This window comes from Priapulus caudatus, unplaced genomic scaffold (assembly GCF_000485595.1).
Source record: "Priapulus caudatus unplaced genomic scaffold, Priapulus_caudatus-5.0.1 Scaffold1724, whole genome shotgun sequence".
Lineage (NCBI taxonomy): Eukaryota > Metazoa > Priapulida > Priapulimorpha > Priapulimorphida > Priapulidae > Priapulus > Priapulus caudatus.
This window is the reverse complement of record NW_014578785.1, coordinates 1-13,897: the sequence shown is the minus strand read 5'-3', so window position 1 is coordinate 13,897 and position 13,897 is coordinate 1. Positions and strand designations below refer to the sequence as shown.

The window sequence follows — 13,897 nt, the reverse complement described above, 5'->3', positions numbered from 1 at the left end:
TCTCTTCTACCTTCTCTACTTCTTCCTTCTATCCGCCGTCCACATCTCCATCTACTCTCCTCTACGTCACCTTCTACTCCTCTTGACGTAGCTTCTAGAACTATAGCCCTCTGCTCCGCCGCCAGAGACATACTCCTGCGGCCGGAGCAGACGGGCTATAAGTTCATAGAAGCCTACTCTGCGACGGCAGTTGTACCGGTCGTATCTATACCTCCTTCTGCGTCTGCTGTCTACCTCCTCTACGTTCTGTCCTTCTACCTGCCTCGCCTATACGTCACCCTCTATCCTCCTCTACGTCTCCCTTCTACCTCCTCTACGTCCCCTTCTACTCTCTTCTACGTCTTCCCTTCTACCGCCTCCACGCTTCCTTTCTACCATCATCTAGCCTTCCTTTTAGCCTCTCTTACATCTGCCATTCTACCTTGCTCGAACGTCTCCTGTCTTACCTTCACTCTAATAGTATTTCGTTCTACCTCGCTGTCCATGCCGTCCCCTCTCTACCTTTCTCTACGTCTCCCTGATTACCGTCCTCTACGGTTTCTCCCTTCTACCTTCTCTACGTCTTCCTTCACCTCCTCTACGTCTCCCTTCTACGCGTCCTCTACGTCGTCCCTCTCTTACTCCCTCTCACGTCTCCCTCTCTAGCGTTCTTCCACGTCATCTTTCACTCCTACGTACGTCTCCCTCTACTCTCCACGTCTTCCGCTCAAACCTCACCTCTACGTATCTTCTTTACGCTCGCTCACGTCATCCCTTCTACTCCTCTACGGTCTCGGTGTTTTCTACCGCCTCTACGTCTCCTTGTCACCTCCTCATAGTGTCACTTCTAGCCTCCTCTTACGTGCTTTCCCTTCAACCTCCTTCTACCGTGTCTTCCTTGTCCTACCTCCTCTACGTCTCCCTTCTAGCCTCCGTACTACGTTCTCCCTGTCTACCTCCTTCGCACGTCTCTTTCTATCTCTCTATCGTCTGCCCTTCTACCTCCTCTACGTCTCCTTCACTACTCTCCAGTCTTCCTTCAAGCCTCTTCTAGTCTCTCTTCTACCTCCTCTACGTCTCCCGTTTACCTCACTCTACGTCATCCCTTTTTAGCTTCTACGGTCTCCCTTCTACCTCTTCCACGCATCTTTCAAACCTCCTCTACGTCTCCCCTCTACTCCTCCACGTCTTCCCGCAACCTCCTCTACTGCTCTCTATCTACCTCTCCAACGTCTCCCGTTCTACCTCCTCTACGTCTCTTTTCTACGCCTCTACGTCTCCCTTTTACCTACCTCTACGCTCTCCCTTCTACCTCCTCTACTTCTCCCCTCTACCTCTCACGTCTCCCTTCTACCGCCCAGCGTCTCTCTTCTACCTCCTCCACGTCTCCTCTCTACATCACTTACGGTCTTCCATCGTACACATTCTACGTATTCTCGCCACCCTCTCGTACATTTTCTTTCTCCATACCTTATTACTTATGCTCCTTTAAGTTCGCACCCCCCGTAAACCATTTGCCCCATCTTTATCTACCTTTCCCTTCTTTCATCCTTCTTTCCCATCGTATACCCTTCACTGTGTACAATGACAATAATGAACACCGCAATGCAATTAACAGCGGGTAGTAGGGCTTGAAAAGTCTGGGATGTATACTACAAAGATGAACTTTAAACGGATAGCAGGGGACGAATTACCTGAAAAGATTCCAGTGTTCTTAGTCCAATCTGGTTCACTCTTCTCTGGCGACGGCCAATACCAGATATGAACTTTTCTTTTATGTATTCTAAACCGTGTTTTCCACTCTTTCGAGGAAAAGACATGCTATCGGGTTCTGCGTCGGTCAGACCAGCCGTGCTACGTACGACGTGGTCGGCGAATCTGTTTGGAAAATGCGACAGTTGCTGCCGACGGTGCGAAGATGTTTGCGAACGGTTTCTGGCAGATATGTACGAGCAAGGGTTAATCGCAGAGTCTTAGCTCCTGTCACGATGATTAGATCAAAATGCTTACATCTTGGAGTTGCTGCACCAGTGTGACTTGTATTTGGAGGTATTAAGCTCTGGTAGAGTTCAAACATGTAACCTGCCTTTGTAGTGGTAATAATTCCGCAAGATTTAGAGAATAGGTTTTAAGCGTCGGTAGCCTCTCACAGAAGTCGGTCTCTAGGGGACGCAGGTTACATAAGATTGACAGAAGGGTACTTGTTTCGCATCTTGGGTACTCGTGACTCTCATAACGCATAGCCGACGGTAGTAATTCTTGTGTCTCTTTTGTATAGTCGCTATCATACACGCGCGAGGCCTAGGTCAAGCAATGTCATCATGATATAAACGAGTATCGAAGTCACAAGAGTAGTAAGCCGGGCTATTCTGCGACCACAGTTCGCTTTCTCGTGCGATTAATCAGTGACGATGGCGAATAGTTCTGCACTGGTTAAAGTCGGCAAAGCCTGGGTCCGAGTCTGTTAACCACATCAATGCATTCTAGCTCTAGTAGTATGTACGTACACGATGATACTATAGCCCCGTACCAGTTGCCACTGTATGCCGGCAGACTATCGCTCAGCGTCGTAGAGCGTGTACGCTGGCCGTCGCTCGGCCAGTGTGTGGAGTACATGAGATGCTAGTAGTGTCAGCCTGCAGCGCATGACGTGGGTCAAGCCCAGCCACCCGCAACCCCGCAACAAGAGCGACAACAAAGAGGTTAAGTATAATGCTTATTTATGACAATACAATATCTATATATGCAATAATTAGTCCATACATGTTTATATATTTTTTGCTAGGTATAACTGACCACAAATGTCAGCTTTTATATTTTAACATTAAAAGTGACTAATATTTTATATCTTATGTAGATTAAACATATATTATATATATGTAACAAATAATAACAACAAACAATATCAGTAGATGATCATACATATCACGTATATACCTGCAAGAGCATTAATATGGCATAGCAATGGTACCAATCTGTTTCACTTAGCACGTGCAAACCGGATCCTTGACAACCACATATTGGTTGTCACCGACGAGGAGTGTTGATGAGACGAGGACGCACTCTAAGCATACCATTTGTAGCTTTGCGGAATTGCATATGGAAAGATGTCATGCAAGCAGCTGACGCGATTGTATCAGGATACCAGCGCGTGGGGTCGGCTAAACCGATAACTTCACCATTATTATGCAATATTTACGAATGGCTACAAGTAAGCTGCATACCTTGTGTAGTTAATAATATCATTAACCTTTTGACCCTCAAGAGGAGGGTTAAACATTGATTTGTTGACTGTTAACAAAGGACTGAACTGCTTTTGCTATTATTAGGGCTGTTCTGTTCATCGCAGCAGTATTTATATATCGTTGTACAGTACGTTTAGTATTTGTACCCGTTTGAATAATCAGTTTAGTGGTGAGGGCGCCACATGTTTAATTCCCGCGTTTCATAGCGTACCCTTTGTATGTAAAGCCTGTTTTGCTTCATGCGTTCACTACTGTCGGTGTAACCGCTACTGTGTGTCCCATCGAGTGTCGGCATGCCAAAATGTAAGTTTATTTAGTTCTAACGTTCTACTGCAGTGTTATCACAACTTCAGAAAGCATGTGTCATATTCATAGTGTTGACGTAGGTGCAGAATAGGTGTACGTTCAATCTGATTGCTAAATTACATTCAATTGGAGTTTATATTATATTTGCGCAGGTTTCTAAGAGAACAATGTTTACATAGGGTACAGCTGTAGTATGTAGTAAGAACGTATTCTCTGTATTTTCATTTTTAGTTTTTCACTGAATAAACTACTGAAAACGAGACCTCCTACCTTTTTTCTCTATCTGATGACAGTAAAGTGAAAAAATTGGCCATTTAAAGATGTCGGCCACAGACGAGGACACTACTACAGTAGAGTACACCATGCCGTCCGTGGAACGCCCTGCACCAGAGCCCAGTATTAAACAACAGCAACGTAGGGTCAGAAGCTCAGCATCGTTAAGCTCGTATTGTTCTCAGACTACGCTAGCGGACAGAAAGAGAGCAAAAGCTGAAGCAGCAAAGGCACGGGTGACATTTGCCATAAAGGAGGCCAAGTTAAAAAAACGAAAAGCTGCTCTTGAAGCCGACCTCGAGGCTTTAGGAGCCCAGAAAGATTTGGCAGCCGCTGAGGTGGAAGCAGATGCACTTGATATGGCATCGGATCGACAGGAGAAATCTGAAATATCAAAGGAAGCAGTAGACTCTCTACCCAACGAATTTGCTGATGTAAGAACTACAAATTACGTTGCTAGTCTACCGCTGGACCCAACAGTGCCCCCGTACATACCTCCACAACATGAACAAATGCCCGCTATGGCAAAGAAAGAGTGGGTACTTGCGTCGGATTTTACCAGCTTCCTGTTAAAAAAAGAATTACTTATCACAAGCCTAATAAAATTCAATGATGAGCCGCAGTCCTACAACACATGGAAAATGAGCTTTCAGTCAAGGATGAGAGAGCTGGACGTCAAACCCTTAGAGGAATTGGATCTTCTGCAGAAATGGGCAGGACCTGAGTCCCAGGGACAGGTTAGAAGCCTGAAGGATGCAAATATGCATAATCCACAGCGAGGTTTACAAAGAGTTTGGGAGCGGCTAGACGAACGCTATGGTGCTCCAGAGATGATCGAGTCCTCGCTACGACGAAAGTTAGACAGCTTTCCAAAGTTGACCATCAAAGAACCAAAGAAGCTTTATGAGCTCTCAGACATCGTCTCAGAAATTGAATCCATCAAAGAAGATCCACGGTATCAGTCACTACTAGGCTATTTTGATTCATCATCTGGTGTTACACCCATTGCAAACAAGCTACCTTACAACATGCAGGAAAAATGGACTACAAGCGCAGTTAGATACATTGAGCGAAACCAAGTAATCTATCCTCCCTTCAGTCACTTTGCCCAGTTTCTCCGGGAACAAAGCAAGATCCGCAATAATCCGAGCTTTACATATGCTGGCGCTAAGCCATCCGGGGAAATTTCCAAGCAACACGGAGAAGTCCACCTGAAATTAGTGCTAGGAAGACTAATGTGGACCAAGACCTCGCCACCTCATTCAGTCGAGATGCCAATCTATGTCCCCTACACAACACTAGACACTCGCTGGACCAGTGCAGGAAGTTCCGGGATAAACCTATCGACGTAAGAAGAAAATTCCTGCAGGAAAAGAATCTGTGTTTTGGCTGCTGTTCTCCAGAGCACAGACGTCAATATTGTAGATCAGTCATCAAGTGTGAGGAATGTGGCAGGGACAAACATTCAACAGCTCTACACTTCGACTACAACGAGATTAAGCAACCATTTAGCAGTTCGGTAAGTCACGGCGGGGAGCCATTGAGTATATATCATGGACGATACCCAAATGCACCAAATGGGAAGAAGTCAGAGGACATCAATTCAGCATGCGCTCTAATTTGTGGACAAAACTTCAGTGGGAAATCATGCGCTAATGTGGTTCTGGTTGAGGTGTACCTAAAAAACAATCATGGGAAATCCAAGAGGATGTATGCACTATTAGATGACCAGAGTAATCGATCTTTGGTGAAACCAAAATTCTTTCAGCATTTTACAGGCGACTACCCCCAGGTAACATATTCCTTGTCTTCCTGCGTGGGAATGATAGACGCATCAGGACGCAGAGCAGAGGGATTTGTCGTAAAAAGTGTGAACAGTACGACAGTCCTAGATCTACCTGTACTTACGGAATGTTCCGAAATCCCTGATATAAGAGATGAAATCCCTACTCCTGAGGCGGCAATGTGTCATTCACATTTACGAGACATATCTTGTATGATTCCCAAGCTCGAACAAGATACACAAATACTGTTGCTCATAGGAAGAGACCTGACAGAAGCTCATCATGTTCTGGATCAAAGAATAGGGCCTAAAGGGTCGCCGTATGCCCAGAGGTTGAGTCTTGGATGGGTGATCGTTGGAGAGACATGCCTCGGTAGAGTTCACCGTCCCTTCCCAGACAAAGTGCATTCCTACAAGACCCACGTACTGAGCAACGGTCGGGCATCATTGTTTCCGCCATGTACGAACGAATTCATCATGCGCATAGATCCGAGTAGTAAAAGCAGGCATCTTTCACTCGACACTGAAACTGCAAGGAAGGATTACGTCGATATTGAAAAAGATGTTTTTGCTCGGAGGAAGGATGATGAGAAGGGAGGATTAGCGAGAGAAGATCGAGCATTCCTTGAATTGATGGACAAGGAATGAGTGAAAGACGTACAAGTACAGAACCCACCTGATCATGGTACCCGACACATCCCATCCGCCCTGCTTGGAGACAATTCATGGCTTCACGGGACTCAACAGTTGTTATTGGGAGAAGATGTACCACCGCTGGAGGAAAACTTTGACGTTGTTAATCCTGATACTGACAAGGAAGTGCGACCAGATGTTGAAGTATACAAATCGCAATTGGACGACCACGTTGCAACTACACTTGACATGGGTAGGGCAGAGCGATTTTCGAGTATGAAAAATCTGGTGACAGCAATTGCCTACCTTCGGCACATTGCAGCAGGATTTAGGTTGGACAAAAGTGAGATATGTCATGGTTGGCACACCTGCACGTCTTTTAAGACGGTGGCCTCACTTAGAGCGGCTGAAACATCCATTTTGAAGGCAGTACAACATCAATTCTACAGCGAGGAAATTGCTTGCCTACAAAGAGGAAATTCCCTTCCTAAGAACAGTGCTCTAGCATCTCTGTCTCCAATCATTAATGATGAAGACTTATTGTGTGTCGGTGGAAGAGCTGAAATTCCTCTACGGGAGAAGAACCCCATACTCATACCTGGGAAACATCACATTGCTCTTTTGCTTATCCGTCGCTGTCACGAAAGTGTCTGCCATCAAGGACGTCACATAACGGAGGGAGCCGTCAGAGAAGCAGGTTATTGGATAACAGGAGGCAAGCGGCTGATATCTTCCATCATCCATAAATGTGTCACGTGTCGCAAATTGAGAGGCAAACTCTGTTTCCAAAAAATGTCCGAGTTACCCACTGATCGTCTTCAGCCAGGCCCCCCATTCACGACGGTTGGAGTCGATTGCTTTGGCCCCTGGCAAGTAGTGACGCGTCGCACTCGGGGTGGACAAGCAAATAGTAAACGATGGGCCGTTATGTTTACGTGCCTAGTGTCTAGAGCAGTGCACATCGAGGTGATTGAAGAACTGAGCTCTTCTTCTTTCATAAATGCGCTCAGGCGGTTTGTCGCCTTAAGAGGAAAGGTGAAGCTTTTCCGTTCTGATAGAGGGACAAATTTTGTTGGCGCTACAGAAGAGCTAGGAATTAACGTAGAGGTTGGAAACACCAAGACGACACTATCTGGATCTTCAATCCTCCACATTCTTCACACATGGGAGGAGTGTGGGAACGCATGATTGGCGTGACTCGCAGAATCTTAGACTCCTTGCTCTTGAACACAGCGAGGGGATGTCTCACCCACGAGGTACTAACCACGTTTCTCGCTGAGGTCACTGCCATCATAAACTCACGTCCTCTAGCTCCATTATCTTCTGATCCACAAAATCCCTATCCGTTGAGTCCGTCACTGATTCTAACCCAGAAAAGAACTTGTACCAAGCTCAATACAAGCGAGTACAGTTGTTAGCAGACCTGTTTTGGAAGCGTTGGAGGTGTGAGTTTCTGCACACATTGCAAGGTCGTCGGAAATGGACAGAAGACCAGCGAAATATGAAGCCAGGAGATATTGTCCTCCTGAAAGACAAGGACGTCATTAGGAATTCGTGGCCCACTGGTGTGCTAGTTCGAGTGCTGCCCAGCGCGGATGAGAAAGTCCGCTCCGCAGAGGTTCGGATCATCGCAGAGAGTGGGAGACCTACTGTGTACACCCGACCCATTACGGAACTGGTGTTGCTCGTGCCCAGTGATTCAGTTTGAATTAAAGATCAGAGAGATGTTTATGTTGCGTATATTGGATATTTTTTAGTAGAATAGTTTGTGAAATGCGATTTCGTGTATTCTTTATAATCATAGGTATTGCGAATGATATTTTGACAATATCAGACGGGGAGTGTTCTGTTCATCGCAGCAGTATTTATATGTCGTTGTACAGTACGTTTAGTATTTGTACCAGTTTGAATAATCAGTTTAGTGGTGAGGGCGCCACATGTTTAATTCCCGCGTTTCATAGCGTACCCTTTGTATGTAAAGCCTGTTTTGCTTCGCGCGTTTACTACTGTCGGTGTCACCGCTACTGTGTGTCCCATCGAGCGTCGGCATGCCAAAATGTAAGTTTATTTAGTTCTAACGTTCTACTGCAGTGTTATTACAACTTCAGAAAGCATGTGTCATATTCATAGTGTTGACGTAGATGCAGAATAGGTGTACGTTCAATCTGATAGCTAAATTACATTCAATTGGAGTTTATATTATATTCGCGCGGGTTTCTAAGAGAACAATGTTTACATAGGGTACAGCTGTAGTATGTTGTAAGAATTTATTCTCTGAATTTTCATTTTTAGTTTTTCACTGAATAAACTACTGAAAACGACTGTCTGATGAGAGTAAAAGAGCCCATACCTGTGTGAATGTGAGGCTACAGTTGGACAGTTGAATTGCAAGGCAAATGTTTGTTGAACAAGGTTTATGCTCCTTAAATCATATTATTGTATCCCCCACGACGAAGTCGGCGGGGATACTATGGTTTCATGTCTCCCCAGCCGCCGCTGCCGCCGCCGCCGCTGCCGCCGCTGCCGCCGCCGCCGCTGCCGCCGCCGCCGCTCGGTCTGCCGCAGAGAATTTCCCTTCTGGTCAATAACTCGACCCCTAATTGACCTAGCGCTACCAAACTTGGTATACTTACACATCTTGGGGAGAAGGTGAGCAGCGTACCAAAACCAGGTCACTGCGACCTTTGTTTGACCTTTACCTTGACCTTGATCATATTCCCTTCCGCTCTCTAACTCGGCCCTAATTGACCTAGCGCTACCAAACTTGGTATACTTACACATCTTGGGGAGAAGGTGAGCAGCGTACCAAAACCAGTCACTGCGACCTTTTATTTGACCTTTACTTTGACCTTGATTATATTTCCCTTCCGCTCTCTAACTCGGGCCCTACTTGACCTAGCGTTACCAAAACCAGGTCACTACGCCCTTTATTTGACCTTTACCTTGACCTTGATCATATTTCCCTTCCGCTCTATAACTTGGCCCCCAAATTGACCTAGCGCTACCAAACTTGGTATACTTACACATCTTGGGGAGAATGCGTGTCACGTACCAAAACAAGGTCACTGCAGCTATTATTTGACCTTGACCTTGACCTTGATCATATTTCTCTTCCACTCTATAACTCTGACCCTAATTGACCTAGCATGACCAAACTTGGTATACTTACACATCTTGGGGAGAAGGTGTGTCACATACCAAAACCAGGTCACTGCAACCTTTGTTTGACATTGACCTTGACCTTGACCTTTATGATGTTTCCTTTCCACTCTATAACTTGGCCCCTAATTGACCTAGTGCGACCAAACTTCGTACACTTACACATCTTGGGGAGAACACGGGGGATACATGTAGTTGGAGACAACTGCCTTTCTAGTTTTCTAAAGCAGTCTGTCTATAGCACCCTGAAGGCTGAATCAGTGAATGCTCGCGTGGGTAGGCAAAAACAAGGGGCAGCCCATGGCTGGCACGCTTCTAATCATAATTGTTGCCTGCCAACCTGCAATGCACATGTGTCTGCAATGCATAGAGATTAGGTGGGTGCGAAAGTGTAGCTGATATATTTGTTCGAATTGGCTACGAAAGTCAAACAAGAAGACGTCTTGCTATGCACAAATGAATTTATCAGCAAAACACCAGACACCAGATGAGCCCTGTCGCACTGCGGCACTTGTTTTTTGGCTGTGCAGTTTAAAAACTGACCGTGCATATCACGGCTGCATGGCTCGCAGGCTAATACGTTGTTTACGTACGCACAGCATCATTTTCATGCAGTTAATGTTACGGAGCCAATGATTGTTTAGAACCAGTGGGTTCGTTGTCATGCCACCGTGACGTCACACTTCAGTGCTCTATAATGAATGTAGGACTTTTCGGCAAGGACATTTCGGCCACAGACTTTTCGGCCACGGTCATTTCGGCCTAGGACTTTTCAGCCACATATTTTCAACAGATAGGGTTAGGACCTTTCGGCCAAATTCAACAAATTTTTCCAAAATACCTTTTTATCCCAGTTAACATACATTAGTGCCATCCATAATATTTCTGTAATTATATTTAGGATTTAATGACAAAAAAAAATCAACATTACACAAACAAATAAACAAACAAACAAATTTTGAATTTGGCCGAAAAGTCCTATCTGTTGAAAATATGCGGCCGAAAAGTACTAGGCCGAAATGACCGTGGCCGAAATGTCCTATGATGCTATAATGAACGTGACCAAAACAATGCCCCTTGAACATCAATCAATGCCTCGCGGCAAGTGCAAGAATTGTTCTACTAAAAAGAGAATTGTCGTAGTCAGAATGACGCCTGTACATGTACTCACAAGTGCCTCAAATACTTGTCAAGTATACCTCTCCTGCGATCTACATTTTCAAAATTTTCTGTAGGAGGATTCCCATACTGATTCTCACCACCCTCCGTGAAATTCTGAATCGGCTCAAAAATCGTTCCACGGCGCCTGAATAAGCACAATATGTATTTACTACCAATGTTTTTGGTTTCTTTATTCTCTTTCGTCTTTTATTACTGATGATTTCCTGTAAATGCTGTTGAAATGCTCCTCTGCAATAAAGAGGTACGCCGCATGCACGCTGTAGAGAATGTAGAGCAGGTGGGAATGCATGACCGAAAAATTTGCACTTCGCTCGCTTCGTTTCACGCAATCACAGCACAAATAAACCAGATGAGACGGGATACCAGAGTAGTGTTGCCGAAAGGAGGTGTTGATCCTAACCGCTGAGCGCGGATGTTGCGCGCAGTTCCGCGGCAAGGTGCATGCAACCGCGGGAACGTCCTACGAAAGTATGCAGCACTGGCAGCTATGGATCCGTGCGCCGAATGCATAGGTCGGCGCTCGGATCCATAGCTGCCAGCAAACAGTCCGCAATTTTAGTGGGGGACACAGAGTGTAGACATTTGGGACGTGCGAGGAACTCGCGACTTAGATGGGGGTCGTACAGATGCGGGGGGGGGGGGGCGAGAGCGAAGCTTTTGATTTCGCTGTGGTTCCATTTCCGTGTGGTCTTAGACGTTTTGACTATAAGTTCCAAACATAAAAACTTGGAAACAATAAAAATCAGACCATTATTTAATGGAAAATTTGATAAAATAGTGATACGAAATAGTATCGGATTGTGCGCCCAGTTACCTTTTTCAAATCATACGCTGTTTAACAATCGCCATTCGCTGCATTTCCCCGGAGCTCCGCCCAATTTAAAAATAGTGCTAGCAATGTGGCAGTGGTATCGTGAGTGTACGAACGAGTTAGTATTTCGATTTTCGATTTTCGATGACAGCAGTAAGGCGAAAGTGCAGCATTTGAATACAGCTTACTTCATTAGCATTATATATAGTATCTAATCATTTGCGGAGAGCTTTTTTTTGTATATATAAACAATACATTATGTAGCATCTCTATGATCTATGTGACCTTGCCTTATATCATATGCATCCCTAGTCCGCAAATGAAGACGTTATAACTGCGCTTTGCTAATGTCAGAGTGCGGGTTTATCATCACCCCTATTACTGGGGTGTACGTTGGCTCGCACTACTAGACTACTAGTAGTAGTACTCCTACTACTAGTTACTACTATAGTACTAGAGCTACTACTACTAGTACTCCTACTACTAGTTACTACTATAGTACTAGAGCTACTACTACTAGTACTAATACTATATAGTATAGTACTAGAGCTAGTACTACTACTAGCTCCATGAAACGGTCTTTGCTAGGGTTAGAAGACCTGTGTAAACACAATTTGTTGTGTAGTGGAGTAAAGAGTGTTTATGGGGACACCACCATCTCTGTTGACCTGTGACGCAAGCATTCCCAATACGCATAGCGAGCGCTGACGCGTTAACGTAAAAAATAATCGCGAACGGGCTCTGGATGCAGTTTGGGGGGTTATAGCTAGACTGGTACCCGTTTGCCACCTTCACTCAGGCAAGTATCCTTTGCTACACTGAAGTTAGTTAGTGTAGCGTGTGCAACTGTCGACGGGGTACGAGTCTAGCCGTTAGGCCGGTTATAGCCGGTTATAGCCGGCCGAGCTGCAGGATACGAGGCTATATGCATATAGACTACAGTAAAAACCCGCGTATAAGAACATACATTTTTCCAAGTTAGATTTAAGAACCTTTTTGAGCCTAATTTTTCAGTAAGTCACCAATTTATATAAGAACATGTTGAGGCTAACTTGGAAAAATGTATGTTCTTATACGCGGGTTTTTACTGTAGTCTATATGCATATAGCCTCGTATCCTGCAGCTCGGCCGGCTATAACCGGCTATAACCGGCTNTAAGTGTAGTTTCGTTCTGGCCGCTGCCAAGTCTTGCCAGTCGCCATACTGGCTGTCGTATATAATGACCAGGTACATGCACTTCATAACTAACATACAGTAATTATGCTCAAAAGGTTCTTAAATAGGTTCTTGTTACTACTTTTAATATGTATATAAGCTTATACTTATTCAAATTGTGTTCAAATTTTCTTACAAGGACTGAAATTTGGGCTAATTATACCCATGATGGGCTACATGCAAAAAGATGCGTGCCATCGGCTGTCATAAGGCAATTATTTGACCAGTGTTTCTTTTTAAGTCTTTATCTGCATGCAAAATTAAGAACCTACTTTAAAATCTTAGCCTAAAACAGGTTCTTATGAAAAAGGGTCTAAATGGGTAACCCTAACCCTAACAGGTTTTTATATTTTGGTGTTGGTTATTGGGACAGAACGGGGTTCATTGAAATTTCGTGAGATCGCATGCAACATGCAGATACAAGCGAGAACCAGGGGCTATTGTTAAGACTCGCTCTGATTGGTCTGATTGTTTGTAAATGGCGAACGTAATTTACTAAAGTTAAATGAAGCGGGGTTTCTGAAAAACAATTTTTTAAGAAGTGAATAACGATTGAAGTGAATGTATACACATATCAGTGCATGCATGCACTCACATAAACACATTACCACCCTAATACCATAATTTTAAACAAACAAGGTAATTTTCACAATTACAAGAGTAAAACACACATTCACATTCACACATTCGATTTAATTTCTGTTTAGGTTTAACCTGAAATTATGCATTTATATATTTTCATACTATAAAACTTTTAATAATTCACTGTCCGAGTGCTATGAAATGACCATATTCTCGCCTGTTGCAAATCTCTGACTACCAGGATTTGTGTTTCATCTTCCAGCGTTGCGGCGGAAAGAAGACCGTCCAGTCGTTCCTTACTGCTCGGTATCTTTTGCATTGCTTCATCAAACACAACCACCTATATATTCCAGTGTCGTCTTCATACTGTCACATTGCTGGGAAACCATAGTCAAGTCAGCGCTCAGTTAAAACTCATGCCATAATCTATTACTCGAAATACACTTCACAATTTCTATGCACACACGCACACACACACACACGCACACACACACACACACACACACACACACACTCTCAGCTACACACGCGCTTACACGCACTCGCACAGACACGCATGCCGATGTGTGAGCGGACACACACACACACACACTCACCACCACCACCAACACGCGTACACCTGCACGCACGCACGCACAGAGACACGCACTCTGATTCCACTCCGACATACACATCATTGACATATCTCTCAATTCTATTTCAGCCAAAAGCTCCACTTTGGAACCATTC

The 13,897-nt window shown here is 44.6% G+C and overlaps 2 protein-coding genes across 2 annotated transcripts in view; one reads left to right on the top strand and one right to left on the bottom strand.

Moving 5' to 3' along the window:
- The window catches only part of LOC106817436 (UDP-glucuronosyltransferase 2B14-like), a gene marked incomplete at its 3' end in the record, with an annotated part of 8,496 nt that extends 7,773 nt beyond the window's left edge, over window positions 1-723 (bottom strand). The window contains 1 exon segment of the mRNA XM_014822098.1: window positions 713-723.
- A 2,595-nt stretch (window positions 724-3,318) lies between these two features.
- Window positions 3,319-7,927, top strand: LOC106817433. The gene is made up of 5 exons (XM_014822096.1): window positions 3,319-5,151; window positions 5,229-5,322; window positions 5,812-6,009; window positions 6,334-6,562; window positions 7,593-7,927. Exons 1-5 carry the CDS (start codon window positions 3,851-3,853, stop codon window positions 7,925-7,927), a joined length of 2,157 nt encoding a protein of 718 aa, XP_014677582.1. The 5' UTR covers window positions 3,319-3,850.
- Window positions 7,928-13,897: the final 5,970 nt, after the last annotated feature.